This window comes from Amia ocellicauda, chromosome 19 (genome assembly GCF_036373705.1).
Source record: "Amia ocellicauda isolate fAmiCal2 chromosome 19, fAmiCal2.hap1, whole genome shotgun sequence".
In the NCBI taxonomy this organism is placed as follows: domain Eukaryota; kingdom Metazoa; phylum Chordata; class Actinopteri; order Amiiformes; family Amiidae; genus Amia; species Amia ocellicauda.
Window position 1 is genome coordinate 21,864,493 of NC_089868.1, and position 15,743 is coordinate 21,880,235.

The 15,743-nt window shown below is 32.6% G+C and overlaps 1 protein-coding gene across 7 annotated transcripts in view; it reads right to left on the reverse strand.

Annotated features, from left to right (window-relative positions):
- Positions 1–15,743, reverse strand: part of ptprc (protein tyrosine phosphatase receptor type C) — a 32,230-nt gene that overhangs the window by 3,482 nt on the left and 13,005 nt on the right. For all 7 annotated transcript variants that reach the window (XM_066691787.1, XM_066691786.1, XM_066691782.1 and 4 more), the window contains 23 exons: positions 15,348–15,407; positions 11,653–11,898; positions 11,183–11,299; positions 10,729–10,752; positions 9,949–10,083; positions 9,700–9,813; positions 8,327–8,356; positions 7,887–7,916; positions 7,524–7,640; positions 6,744–6,955; positions 6,059–6,119; positions 4,870–4,978; positions 4,278–4,312; positions 4,075–4,184; positions 3,647–3,737; positions 3,471–3,547; positions 3,142–3,178; positions 2,682–2,779; positions 2,086–2,211; positions 1,646–1,803; positions 1,099–1,234; positions 772–921; positions 359–449 (listed from right to left, as the gene is read on the reverse strand). In XM_066691787.1, coding sequence (XP_066547884.1) covers positions 359–449; positions 772–921; positions 1,099–1,234; positions 1,646–1,803; positions 2,086–2,211; positions 2,682–2,779; positions 3,142–3,178; positions 3,471–3,547; positions 3,647–3,737; positions 4,075–4,184; positions 4,278–4,312; positions 4,870–4,978; positions 6,059–6,119; positions 6,744–6,955; positions 7,524–7,640; positions 7,887–7,916; positions 8,327–8,356; positions 9,700–9,813; positions 9,949–10,083; positions 10,729–10,752; positions 11,183–11,299; positions 11,653–11,898; positions 15,348–15,407 — 2,364 coding nt within the window. The remainder of the gene's footprint in view (positions 1–358; positions 450–771; positions 922–1,098; positions 1,235–1,645; positions 1,804–2,085; positions 2,212–2,681; positions 2,780–3,141; positions 3,179–3,470; positions 3,548–3,646; positions 3,738–4,074; positions 4,185–4,277; positions 4,313–4,869; positions 4,979–6,058; positions 6,120–6,743; positions 6,956–7,523; positions 7,641–7,886; positions 7,917–8,326; positions 8,357–9,699; positions 9,814–9,948; positions 10,084–10,728; positions 10,753–11,182; positions 11,300–11,652; positions 11,899–15,347; positions 15,408–15,743) is intronic.

Sequence of the window (15,743 nt, forward strand, 5' to 3'; positions counted from 1 at the left end):
CAGTCATACTGTATCTGCAAAATGTTTCTATACAATAATTATACCCCTTATTATACCCTATACAGTTTGACTGCAGTTGATTTCTCTTTTGTATTTTTATACTTCATTTACTTCACTTTTTCTAGTTGTGAAAAATGATCAATGTGATATTACCCCATCTTTCAACTTTCAATTCTGAACATGGCAAGAACATTGTTACAGGCGATGCTTTGAAGTGTGCCACAGATCTACTGGGCCTCAGCTACTTACTAAACCTGCTCTCCGATTTATGGGACTTTTTGCGTGGTAGACCTAGTGTGTTTAAAAGAAATAGAGAAAAAGAAAAGACACTCAGCTACTGAATTCTGGAGATGCTTACATGGTATAAAAGTGGAGTATCGATTTTTCTTCTTGTTCTCCTCATTTGTTCCCATGTTTTGTGTTCTCCAGTTTTTGTACTTTGGAAGCCTCTGAAAAGATATATAACATACAATATATGTGTGTTACGTAATGGCTTATCTTTCATTTGTATGTTTCTCGACATTGCAATTCAGTCAATTCAAAATCTGCATTTTGACAGTATAAACATGGATCACTGCAATGGACTCAACTGATCATGCCACAGAGGGTAACAGTTATGTATGAACCAAACCTCTGAATCTGCCCTCTTTTTAACTAATCTATAGAGTCAATTTTCAGATTAATTTATGAAGTGATGAACAAATGTTGGTTTTGAAAGCTTTTACAACAACTTGTAATACATAATGGCTGGGATTTGAAATTAAAAAGTACCTGAAATTCTGCCTCTAGCAGTGTCGGGTCCGATGGAGGGTCCTTTTTCTTCAAGGTATTGAGAGTGGAGTGCAGCTCAGAGAGAGAGATCTCCGTGTCTCCAAACTGATTATGTTCGATCAGGGCCTGGTGGATCAGTATATACTGGGCCTATGAAAACAAATACAGGAGACATTTGAAACGCCAGAAACAATAAGAACAGATAACTATAGTTCCATTCGACAGCATTTCCTCCATTTTGGTGTCTAACGGACACTGCTCTCTGTAAAAGTCATAGTTAATAACAAAAGAACATTTGAAAAGTCATTTGCGCGTTGAAATGCTTACCTCCACTTGCACCATGAGGCACCGCTGACGCCGGAGCTTAACCACGTAGCCATAAATATCCACTCGGCCCTCTGCCTCTAGGCACTCCATCATGGCGTCGATGCCTATATACGTGCCAGTCCGGCCAACCCCAGCACTGCAGAGAAAAAGGAATAATTTAAGCATGAAAACCATTGCACAATACTGTCATTCTATAGATAGACACGTTTTGCCCTGTTTCATAACTTTTCATAACAGGGCTTGTTGTATAACGAAACGGTTAGCAAGACACCCTCAGGGCTGGCCTATGTTTTTGTGCATAGATGGTTTGTTGCTTGTACCGCTGTGTCCAAAAACATACGCGATGGCTATTTTTGTCTAAGTTGCTCTAGCGCAGGGGTTTTCAAACCGGTCCTGGAGTACCTCCTGCCCTGCTGGTTTTTGTTCCAACGTTAATTTAATGGTATTTTGCTTTCTCAGGTCAATTAAGGATTCAATTAAGCAATTAAGACCTCAGTTGGACCGGTTTGAAAACCACTGCTCTAGCATATGCACATTAACACTGTACCTGCAGTGCACCACTATGGGGCCACTGAAGAAGTTGTTGAATGCGTTGACTCGACTGCGCAGCTTCAGCAGGAGGTGCGGGTCGCCAGGGACTCCATGGTCGGGCCAGCTGGTGAACTGTATGTGAGTCACATCCCTCTCTGAGGACTTCTCCCTTCTCTGTAAATAGACCAGAAGGCACACATTTATTTTCACCCAGGAAATAACGACTTCTAGTTTTTACGGATTTTCACGCTACACCAAAACCACGAACCACTTGCGTGTGAAACTGTTACAGATTTAACACCGTAGCTAAAGCAGCTGGAGTTTGGTTTTCAAAAGATGTTCTTGGAAATTTGAAAGGGGGGATGAGCTGATATGACATTCAAGAACAGTGGCACTGTTATTAAATTAATTAAATGTATTGCTGTTTCACACTGTTTGTTAATAAATGAAACTCACATTAGAAACTCTGAGGTTTCGGATAATGTAATGCGGGCACTGGTTTTCATCATTGATTTTCACAACAAATTCTTCAAAGATTTCCGCTTCCCTGTCCATTGTTGGCCAATACTGAGCACACTTGTTCTGAAAGGAAGCACATTACATTCAATCAGTTAATTTTCACAATTTAGTTTATGACATTTAATTGTTATTATGTAATCTTAATTTTATGAGCATTTTGTATGTTGTTTTGGAGCCATTACACTTTAAGTTAAAATATTCGTGTATGGCAATTTTGTTGATATGCCAGTCTGAGTTCTTAATTTAAATAATTTTTATTTTCATTTTCTTGAGCTAAATTTACTGATTTTATTACTATTATTATTATCATTATTATATTGCATTTTGTTGTAAATCTTTATATTCTTTGTAAGTATTTTGAGCTGTCCTGAGCTTGAAAAGATAAATAAAGATATAATTATTTATTACACCCAAACACAACACAAATATAGCACAGCAGGCAAGCGAAATGGCTGAGGTCTGATCTAATCCACAGACAGGACTCGTACTGGTTTACAGTACACAGGAACAAGTCATTGACTTCCTCTGTTTACCCGATTTCCTTCCTCACAGCGGGTCACCATCACGATAATAGAGGATTTCTGCTCCCAGATCATTCTCCAGAAGTCATGGACTGTCTCTTCCTTTGGACCTAAAAGGACAATATGACAATAACAAATAAAAAAAAAACTATGCAAATCAAGATCCATATGACCTTTAAATAATGTATTTTTTATTAAGTGATAAATTAGTTTAACGTCATAAATGTGTATGTGTGTGTGTATGTGTGTGTATAGATTATTTACATATTACTATACATATATATCAATTTCATGTTTAAGCTTTAAAAGTTTTGTTAGAAACGAAGATGTAGAAAATAGTTACATTTAATTTCACATTTCTGCTTATGAATATCAATGTTTTTTATTTTGCCAAACTGTACATGGGTCTTAAGCAATTGTACAAAGGTATTAAAGACAGGTGGTTGGGTGTGTCGGTGTTGGTTAAGCAAACCTTGAGCAGCGATGTATTTCCTTGGTTCTTTAAAACCCTGTCAAAAGTAGCTCTTGTCAGTGAATGTCAAAATCATCACCTATCATTTAGTCTCAAAAAAACACAAACTGCAAATGTTTTCATTATAAAATTAGCTTTAAACTTTTACACTTATGTCTATACTACATTATAAATAAGTCCATCATGGTGTTCTCAATTGGGAAAGAAAAGATTAATATAATATCAATCCAAATCTAAGAGTCCATTCATCATTTTTCATAGCAAGTAAGAGACTTTGCCTGTAAGACTTATATGGAAATAAAATGTAATAAACTAAAGGCTAAACTTACATCAATGAAGCTTGAATTGATATAGTCAGATCCAGCTTCTCCATTCATCTGGGACAGCTGGACACGATTGTAATCATCTGATGAAGAAGTAAATCTTAGCCTTCTCTTTTTTATTATTATTAGTAGAGTACATATTCACTGCTGTCTTGATGGTAGTCTAATGACATTGTACTTACAGGGCAGGATATCGACATAGCGGTTCTTCTGCTGGTTGCACGATTTCCTGGCTTCTTTGACAGTGAATTTACTGAAAACCCTTGGAATGCTCTACGAGAAAAACATTTTCATCCTTCAACAAAGGCACCTATATATGTAATATTACACGGTGCTGTTCTACAATATTCACATTTAAAAAGATGTGTGGAGTTACTGTTTTCTAAAGTATCAGAGTACCCTACTCATGCTAGATAATGGTGAGTTGTGCTTTTCAAAGGTAAAGTAGTGGGCAATTATACTATTCTTTAATCACGCTGACATGTATTTAGTTATATTACTTTATCGTAAGTTATATTCCATGCAATAAAGGGATACCCCTCAGCCACAGGAACAGAATATACGTATTTAAACAATTTTACAACAACAACAAAGCTTTTCATGATTTCACCTGAAATTCTGCCAGGAAAAGTCTTCCCTCATCTGCAACCTTTCTTTTGTAGGTGTCCAACAACTGTTCTGCAAATATTGGCTCAACATTGAGGAGCTGTGCGTCGTCTTCTGTAGAGGTTAGAAAAGCAACACATGAGACAGAATGGCAACAGCCAAACAAAGAGACAGACAAACAAACTAACACATAATATAAACACTCACCATTCCTGATAAGTTCTACGTTTTCTTCATTATTGCTGTAAAACAGGCAGCATAAGAACTTTAAAACTGGCATTGTAAATCCAAAATTAGCTTATAAGACTATAATTTTAATTTTAAGTTTAATGCAGACACAATAAATGATAGATAAAACAGCAGAATACAAAAGAAAATCCCCTTGGAGTTTTTAGTGCGATAAACATAGACAAAGTTGTTCTCTGCAGGTATAGTAGAAGGGAAGTTGAAAATGCTCCTCCTGATATTTTGATAGAGCTGCAAACTGATAGAGCTGTGACTCACCTGCTTTGTTTCTTATGAGTTATGTAAGCTTTAGACAACTAATGGAGAAATAGATATTTCCCATCTTAGTTCAATCAACTGGAATCATTACAGTTTTCTACAGGTTGAATCAGTGTTTAACAAACTCTGAAAATATATAATTGACAATTGAGTCAAATTCACAATATTTTTTTTAAACTAATTACTACATAATATTGTTTGAAGAGAAGAATGTGATTACTTTTAACTACAACTTTATTATCTTTGAATCAAGCTTCAAAAACATCATACTTAAATCAAGAAAATTTTAACTTACTCTGATTTTTTCTTCTGAAGTATGTATATTTTATACAAAACAAAAAGAAGGGCCACAGATGTAACAACAATGAGAAATGCCAAGAACCCAATGAGAGCTTTGTCATTATCTGAAAAACATCAACCACATTTGAAAAGGCATGAGAAGATATTCAGTAATATTCAACATAATTTCAATGAGTTTAATTATATATTAAATATTAAATAATTATGTAATTGCAATTTATTTTGACCAATACATACAGTACTGTGCAAAAGTTTTAGGCAGGTGTGAAAAAATGCTGTAAAGTAAGATTGCTTTCAAAAATACACGTTAATAGATTATATGTATCAATTAACTAAATGTAAAGTGAGTGAACAGAAGAAAAATCTACATCAAATCCATGATTGGTGTGACCACCCTTTGCCTTCAAAACAGCATCAATTATTCAGCAGCCTCACCTTGTTAGCTGAGTTTGGCTGTTCCTCTCCCAGTTTTATTCCTCCTACACAGCTGTTTCTCTTTCAGTTAATGATTGTGTTTCAACCTACATATTGAATTGATGATCATTAACACCTATAATTGTCTAATCAGACACCTGACTATATGCCTACAAAATCCCTGACTGTGCAAGTGAACCTAGAAGAATTGATGCTGTTTTGAAGGCAAAGGGTGGTCACACCAAATATGGATTTGATTTAGATGTTTCTTCTGTTCACTCACTTTGCATTTAGTTAATTGATAAATATAATCTATTAGCATGTCTATTTTTGAAAGCATTCTGACTTTACAGCATTTTTTCACACCTGGCTAAAACTTTTGCACAGTACTGTATTTCATTAGATTAAATTGTGAATTATCTTAGATTTAATCTAAAAATATATCAATATATTTTCAGTTGCTGAGCTGGGATTAGGTATCTCAGATGTATTATGTCCCAAACATAGTCTAAATGAAAACTTTGCCCAAGAAGTATTGGACTTATTTAAGACTATTGTATGGGTCAATGTTTTGATTTGATATATATATATATATATATATATATATATATACCTGATACATATATATAATCAGGGACTTATACACATTACAAAATACAGGTTTACAATTAATTAATTAATTAATTCAGAAATGTTTTTGTTTTTAATCATATGTATGTATAATTTGGAATACATAAAAATCAAGATTGTCATGAGTTTAAAACACTTACATCCAGTTGTTTCATCCTTTGATTCAATCTTACTTTCATAGAAACCATTTTTAGCTGTAACCTGAATGGAAAATCTGAATGTTATTTGAATATAATTTATATGTGTTGTTATAGACTTCTAAATCCTAAGCATCAATTTAAAGAAATACTTCAGTTATCTTCACTTTGATCTAGTAATAATCATTTTTATAGATATTTTATATATTGTATACTATATTATATTAAAAAGTATTTGCAATGTTTTTAGGTTGAATTCTCAGCAAAACTGCCAAAGGATCAATTGCACCAGTAACACAATTGAAAGGTAAAAGTACGGTATTTTGGACACTGATGTTGCAAAGTCAGACAATTATGTGTGTTCTTCAAATAGCCAACTGGCAGTTATGTGGTAAAGAATGTAAAGTACTGAACTGATCATATTTATTTTTTTCGTGACTGAAGCAAATTAATGCAAAACATCTTAAATCTTAAATCAGATATTTAGTGAGGGTGCAGTTTTACACTTTGTTTAATGCTCAGCTCAGCAAAGCAGGCAAGGTATTAAGAGCCATTCTGCCAGATCTCAGTACTGGCCTGGCTCTGATATGTCTGTGAAAATGGGGTCTACATTTGCAAAATAAATAAAATAGCAAAACTAAAGATAAATTAAGATAAATATTATATAATATTATGTAATATAAATTACCTTAAAAGTATAAGTTGTCAAATACTTGAGATCCTTGAATTTAAATTTACAATCATTTGATGTCATAGTCTGCTTCTGATCATACAATACTGCTGTTGCATGATAGGTAATGTATGGGCCCCTCCACGCCGATTGAGACAGTTTTGTGCAGTCTATAATAACCGTGTTTTGGGACTCTACTTTTGTAGTCAGACCTTTTACTTTATCGGGCTCTGTAAAAAGAAGGAGAATATAAAAAATATACATTAATTAATTAATTAAAATCAGTGATCACATTATCAGAAAAATAATGAATAATAACATGAATACATTTCACAAACAATTAATCTTAGCCAATATTAACAGGCCCAATTAATTACAACAGAATAATCTATAATGGTGAATTTTCTTTCTTAGTATTTGTGGGATTAGGAATTAGCATTTGGTTGTCATTAACACTACAACCTGCAGGTATATAGGTACTGAGAATGGTATTACAAAGCTGCAGCAAGGCCTCTTGGCGGTCACAAAAGGACCCACCCTCCAATCGGCTCATTTTGTCATTTTGCTTACTCATCAGGAAAGGTGAGTACTCTGTGGGCTTCGTTCACTAAATGGTAAAAATATATATTTTTCTTAATAGGATTGAACTTGCCAAGATACTTTTTTCACCCCCCCCCAGGAGTCTGCTGATCCATCATCCAGCACTTCAGCTCTGTTACTCATTGGATGCTGTCGGTCATATTATTTTGTAAACAGTATTGCAGGGTTTAAATATATATTTGTTGGTATAATACTTACCCCCTGCTTTAGTTTGTGCCGTAGTTATCGAATTATTTATATTCACTTTTTTGTAGAAGGCAGTCACATAACAAGAGTAATTTTTAAATGCTGAAAGGGTCGACATCATTATGACACCTAGAAATATACATATATGCATCATATAGATATAAATCATATTAAGTTAAATGTTCCATTTATCATATATTAAGTGAGTAGCAGTAAACCTAACCAGGCCATTCTTGATCTGTTTTTATGTCAAAATAAATTAATATAAAAAGCCCATAATACTGATTTTGTATATTTAACTGATGGGTAGCTAATCCTTGATTTATGTTCATGGGGGAGTTTGTGTAAATGTGCAATGTAATGAATATAACCTACCTTTTTCTGGAATATGTCCTGCTATGTTAACTGTACAAAAGACAAATTAAATTATTAATTTTGTAAAAACAGACTTTCGAAACAACTAGTTCCTGACAACTGCTTATTACTTACTATTACTACCCATTTATATTTTTCTTGACATTTGTGTAATTCAATTAATGTATCATCTATATGTTGGTGTTGAGATTTTAAACTGTTAAAGGTTGCTTGAAAAACATAGAGAACTTAATAAATATTTAATCTACTGAAATAGCTGTTATGTGTAGGTATATACAGTCCATAGCAGTGGACACACAAATATTAGTTAATAACAATAACAAATAATAACAATATACAACTAATAATAATATTATTATAAGATACAATTTATAGCATATAGCATATAGCATTTACTGTTAAAACATTATTATATATTTTTAAACAGTACAGTAATTCACCAGATTTGGATTTGTCTTCTGTGTTATTACCTGTAAAGGACATACAATAAAAGTGTATTATTTTCTGTATTAATTTTGAGTTCAGACAAATTATAATAGGAGAGTGTAAAATTAATGTCAGTGTATCAGATTAGTAATAACAATTAGAAGGCAATTAATAAGGATTTTAGATTCTCCTAATTAGAATTGTGTTTCAATAACACAGTTCAGGGAACATGAACTAGTAGCAAATCAGACAGCAAGGCAAATCCACTCATTAATATCCAGTTAGAGTGGATCATTATTCGAATTCAGCCAAACTTAATGCATGAAATCAATAATAATAATAATAATAATAATAATAATTATAATAATGATGCATCCACATATGCAGTGAAAAAATAACAAATGTATAAATCAGATTTGTCAGAAGGACTGACCCCATATGTAAGTGCAGTATTTTCAAAAGTCTTCTAATTGTTTGTTCTACTCTGATACCATTTAACTTCAGGAAATTATATATTTAAAAAATAATAATAATGTACACATAAGAAAATAACAAGTACTGCTCAGGAATTGAACCCAGATTGTGGGTTCACACCACTGTTCCCTAACCACTGCACAAACTGATATACAAATTTAACATGAAACCTATTTTAAGTAGCCAGTTGTCATGACTAATTGTATAAAACTTAATTATTGGGGATATAGTCTCAAATTAATGTATCAATTAAAAACATACATTATAATAAATAATACAAAATAGTTGTGTGTGTCTGTGTATTTATATATATACAGGGCCTAGGCCAATTTTAGGGGGGGTATAGCCTGTATATATATATATATATATATATATATATATATATAGCCTGCCTACTATATAATATATACACATATGTGTGTTCTATGGCTCTTCAATAAGTGAATGCACTCATTGTTACAAAGGCTCAAATGGAGAACATATAATGATGGGGCGAACTGACATCTGGACGAATTGTTATAGGGGTGAATTGACACAGGGACGACCTGTCGCGGGGACCAGTTGTTGCCGGGGGGAAATTTCGGGGATGAATTTTCATGGACCCGTTCATTGTTGCATGTGTTATTAAGGCCAGTTATTGTTGTGGTTTCTGGGGACATATGTTAACCCCACGCGGGAACATGGGGGGTGTCATGATTGGGGGAGATGGTCACAGGAAGCAGGCAGATTGATAGGGGGCTCTGGATCCCGCTGGGCAGAGTAGTAGAGAAGTAATTTAGAGAGGCTGTGTTCAGTTACATGTACTCCATCAAAAAGCTTAAATAAACCTGTTGCAGGAAACCTGACTCTCATTATTCATTTTGTGCTGGTGAATCCATGTAACAAAAGGGCTAAAACTCTACAATATACTTACAAATAAATGTATAGTCAAAGGGTACTTTTGCACACTCATTTCTCACATGTCTTTGCCATTCAAGTTCAATGCTGTCATTCTTGCAATCCTTTGGTTTGACTGTTATGTTAACCTCTAAAAAACACAAACAAAGCACAGCATTATTTAAAACTTATACATATAGTTTTTTTAATACAGCTTCCACAGTTGTGAGAGGTTGAAAGTACAAAAGGTCTCTGAAGAGAATTTGACTTCAGTCAAGGCACTTACCTCCACAGGTGGTGTTTCCTTTCAATGTAAAATTTTGAGTTTCATTGAAGTAAGTTGCTTCTGCATTACACTCATAACGAGTGAAATAGTCCAGGTTCGAAAGTTTGCAAGATGAGACTGAATTATTCAATGTATCTAACAAAATAGGAATAGAAATGTATGGTGAACATATCTGTTAATGTAAATAAAATAATTAGGTTCATTAGTTTCATTACTGCTATATATATATATATATATATATTTTTTTTTTTTTTTTTTTTTTTTTTTTACACACAAAAAGAAATGTGGGTTGAAGTTTTTAAATAATCTATTACTGCAAATTGAGTACTGTTTCACTAGTAGAATAAAATTACTATTATATAAAATACAATAAGATCTTGATTTTTAAAGCACTTCAAATAGAACCATACAAACTGTACAAAATAAAGTCTATGTAATATGTATATGGAATGTTCAAAGTATAAGCTTCAGAAAACTAAACAAAAAATATGGTTGACTTTAATTTTAAAAGGTCCAGTTTATTAAAGATTTTGGAATTACATAAATAGTGAGTAGAGGCAAAAACTCTGACCCAGTTGTCTGCAGAAAATTGTAACCAAAATTAAGGATCTACTGTCAGTAGAAGCAATGATAGTATGCAATAGTGTATTTTCAGCTGTTCCTTGGAGAATATTATAAAGCAGAAGGATTGTAAAATAAATGTGACCTCTAGCTAAATTTTTTCATAATTTGATTGTTACTGCATATACATCTTCAAAGTTTGTAATTTTAAATACTTACCACAAGGTATTGTTGTGTTGTTTCCTGGAAAACATAAATAATAATAATAATAATAATAATAATAATAATAATAATAATAATAATAATAACGCTATTTATTCTTTAGTCCTTTTCTCTATGGATTGGATTGTAGTATGTTGCTTTAAATAATAGCAGCCTCTGCTTCTGTCATACATATTCAGTAAGTTAGTTTGGTTTTAGCCTTATTGACATATTTTTCTTCATATGGACATAAGGGCAGCACTAAATAGCTTGAAAAGCCATATAAGCATATTTTAACCACTATGTACACAACAGTTCTCGTAAATATACAAACTAAAAATGTCCCAAATGCATATAAGATGTGTTATGTATTATATAAATATGATCAACAAAATCTAAATGTATTGGGGGGGATCAACAAAATATAATTTATGCATAGAGAATTATAAAGAAAGCCATGAAGTATTTTTACCTTCTTCATTACAGCTGTATTTAATTTTCATATCTTTACATATATCATCTACACCTGCCTTCAAAAAAGTGATTGAAGTAGCTGTGGAAATCTGATCAAATTTAAGCTCTGTAAGATCTGAAATAAATTAAGAAAACATACACATTAACAAACATTTTAAATAGCTCTACTGTGATACATATTGATCTTGTATTATGTAGGCATTTATAGGAACACTGAGGAAATGACAACACATTCTTTGTAAAACAAAAACTAGTTCAAAATAAAGACAATGTTATGAGGAATCAAAGTGTTTTTGTTATTTTTGTATTTCTTAGCTGTTTTTTATTAATTGTTTGGCTTGATATATAAAACACTTTACTTTCTATTATCAAATGCAACTTTTTTAATTCAGTAAGTTTATATATGAGGTTTAGATAAATGGGTCAGGAAAATAAAATAAATATTAATGATTGGAGCAAATAACATACCTGGATTGACATGCACAAATATCTGATGGCCGTTGCATTTTATTGTAGAAATGTTACAAACATAATTTCTGCATTCTTCCACATTCCATTCAGATATGCAAGAGCAATTATCTTCAAAAGTACTTGGTGCTTTTGTACCATTACAATTTAATTCTGTTAAGTTGTGTGAACTGTTGTTATCTGCATGGCACAGACATAACTTTCCTTTTCCTTTTGTAACATATGTTTTTAATCTGTCCGTGATATCTGAAACAAAAAACAAAATCAATTAGTTTCTGACAGGAGTATACAGCTATTACATACAAAAGATGTAAACTCATAGATGTACTAATGGCATGCCTGAGCTTCACAGCAACAAGTTGCAAGGGCTACACTTCTGAACACCAATTGTACATGTTTTGTAGCAGATATCATTGTAATAAAAACACAATCATGTAATCAGTCCATTAAATCAATTTATAACATTTATAATAATAAATATTTAATTGCCTAATACCTAAGAATTTGGAATGCCGGCCTGATAATACAAAACCCTTCTAACTGTTAATGTAATAATATATTCATTCAACTTATAGTGGGAATGATGTCACAGGTTGGGGGAAACATGGCAAATGTAACATGTACTTAAGTATTATAAGGAATTATAAAGTGTTATGAGGCTTTATGAACAATATGAAAATTACATACAACAACTGAAAAAACGTGACACATCACTCGTGCATTTAACAGTTACCATTCCCCATTGAGATGTGAGTTTATTTTAAGATCAATAATATAGTCTTCCAAATGCAAACAACCTCATTAATAATCAGAGGTTTGTTCATTTGTTTGCTGAAAATAGATGTTATAAAGGATATCGTTCAAATAATGAACAGGGACTTATATGGGGTATTATACTGGACTGAGATGATGAAAGAGTAGGTTGCCCCATCTGTTTGGGATGCAGAGGGCTTGCAGTTAAAACTATTCATTCAGAAGAATATAGTAATAATTATAAATATATATTATTAATGATGTTATTACTACTATTGTTAGTTATTAGTATTAGTTGTTCTAATAACTGTATAACTAATATGTGTTAAAAAGCCAACAGCACAGCAATTCCCATTATTGCTTTTCATACACTGTAAGTACTGTAGCTACTGACGGTTAATAGAGCAGAGAGGGAAGGTACTTGATAAAACTTCAGAATTAGGCTGTGCATTCACACCACATGTCTGAATCACTATATGATAAAGCAAGCAACAATAAAATCTGATTGGCTGTACACCTAAAGCATTCACTTTTGTTCCTGAGTACAAAAAACAAAAAGTGCAAAAGGTTCAATGCAAAGATTTGTGATTAATATAGTCTTAAATTACACCATTTCAAAAAGTTATTTAAATAAAGGACGACGTATAATAATAATTGGACAGCAGGAGGTGGAGGATAACCAACATTGGCATATCGTTGGTAATGGTTGGGCAGCAGTTCTGAGATGGATCATGTCCAACTAAATGCCGACAGATGTGGAATCTGTACACTTTGTTTTAATAAATTAATCTATACAGATTTTTAAATAATCATAAATATATTTCATATTATCAAAATTTGTCCCAGCTTGAAACCCAATTTGAAACCGCCAGACCATATTGAGAAAAGTTGTCTCTTCAGATTTCAGACCGAAGAGCCCGCTTGAAAGTAAGTTTACTTTCACTACTATTTTTAATATATTGAAATGTACTATTGTTTAAATGTTTAATTTTACTGAAAGGTATGGTATTTAATTGTCTGCAGTACCTAGGTTGTATGTAGTATGACACATTGACTGTGGTTGTTTTCAAAATAACATTTTTAAAATATCAATTTTAGGATTTTTATTTTCTGTAATTAGGAATGGTTAAAGATTTATTTAAATTACAATATATAGCTAATGGGTTAATTAATTATGTAGCGAATATATGTACATTTCAAACTAATTTGTCAGAAGTGGAAAAACAGAATAGTGTTCACATTTTCTTCACATTGTATTTTTCTTCAATGGGGCTGTTTAATTCATATAGACATAGTATGTGAAGATGCCACAGAAACTATTGTTTGTTTTTTAAGACGACACTGAAGCCACAAATGCAACTTAATGGCAACAGGACAGAAGGCAACTTTCTCATAACTATGAGCAAGGCTGTACAGAGTATTCTGTGCATTTCAGGAATTCAGTCACTGAGAAGCAAGATCAGATGTTTGTGGTTTATTCTTTTAAATGTTTAATCTAATTGTGAATAAAAGTGGTACTTGTTATTTCTTAATAATGCATCGGCTGAGTGTTTTGAATATACGATCTTAACTGTTGTCTTACAGGTGTGGGACAGGTAATATTTACTGGTCTGGGAGATATCTATTTTCCAAGTGAGGATCACAGGCTACTGCACATGTTCTTATTTAATATTAAATGCAATATTTATAAACAAATTAAAATCAAATTAGGCTTGGTTCTGTTGAGAATATATAAGACGTCACCTTTTAAATAACTGAGTGTATTGGAAAGTACTAATTTCAGAAATACTCTCTCAAGCTTCCCGCATTCCCACCTCACCAGGAAGAGTGAAAACGAAGCAAAAGCATTGAAAACGTGTGATTGTTTTAAGTTAGTGCTCTTCTGCAATACATTTCTACAAGATAAAGAATGGGTTGTAAAAACACTGAGGGTTACAGGACGAGGACAGCAAAGGAAATAGCAATGCTGGATACAGGGTAAGAGCCCTACGCTACTGTGCTATCTGGGTTACAATTAAAAACAAAACATTACTTCAAAGCATGTTCTTCACATCAGTTATTTTGAACTGAGTAATGAAACCACTTTCCATTCACAAAGTCATATATTGGTCAATTATAGCCTGTTTTAATGAGCTAAACAACAGGATTATGTGTGTAATGCATTCAATCACAAATATGAATTGATGTATCATTTCTTATGACAAACATTTAAGAAATAACCCATGATGTGCTTGTTCTGAACACAGGTAGTTTGTTGCAATACATAAAATAATCACACAAACCACATATATCTACAAGTCAATTATGCTAGTGTGAAATTGTAAAAAATGCACAGATGGTTTTAATAAAATCAATATTTGTCTATACAATATATATATACAGTGAGGGAAAAAAGTATTTGATCCCCTGCTGATTTTGTACGTTTGCCCACTGACAAAGAAATGATCAGTCTATAATTTTAATGGTAGGTGTATTTTAGCAGTGAGAGACAGAATAACAACAAAAAATCCAGAAAAATGCATTTCAAAAAAGTTATACATTGATTTGCATGTTAATGAGTGAAATAAGTATTTGACCCCTTCAACTTAGTACTTGGTGGCAAAACCCTTGTTGGCAATCACAGAGGTCAGACGTTTCTTGTAGTTTTGCACACATCTCAGGAGGGATTTTGTCCCACTCCTCTTTGCAGATCCTCTCCAAGTCATTAATATATATATATATATATATATATATAGTTACGCTGCAAGAGGAGGACAACAACATGGGGGAGTGGAGGAAGTCTCATGTTATATCATGACAATCTTGTGAATTATTTTGCCTGACTGCTGATTTTGTTGTGGCTTAGAGTTAAATGCTTATTACAAACATTCCTTTTGTTCCTTTCTTGTTATAAATAGTATAGTAAATAATCACATAAAAACATATTAAAATACTGGACTTACTGTTTTCAGAAATTTTTCCATTTTTGTCATACAGCCTAAGAACCACACCTTGAAAGGGATCTGTGTAGATAAAAGCAAATATTACAATTGGGGAGCTTTTACTGATCGTGTTCGTGTTTTGTAAATAACCAGTCAGTAACTTGGTTTTCATTATATTCTGCACTATACAAATATTTCTGTTTAAAATCTGAGATCTTCACTAAATCATGATGGACTGGGGTTCTCCAGTAACAGAGTGGGAGACTACTTATATAGAGGAAGCACTGAAAATTAAAACAATTGAAAATGTGTAGGATTTCAGGGGTGTGGAGAATTATGCATGAATGCATGAATTAAGTATGTTTTATTATGATTCTATAGAACAATCCTTACAGTTGGCAGCACATATAACATACA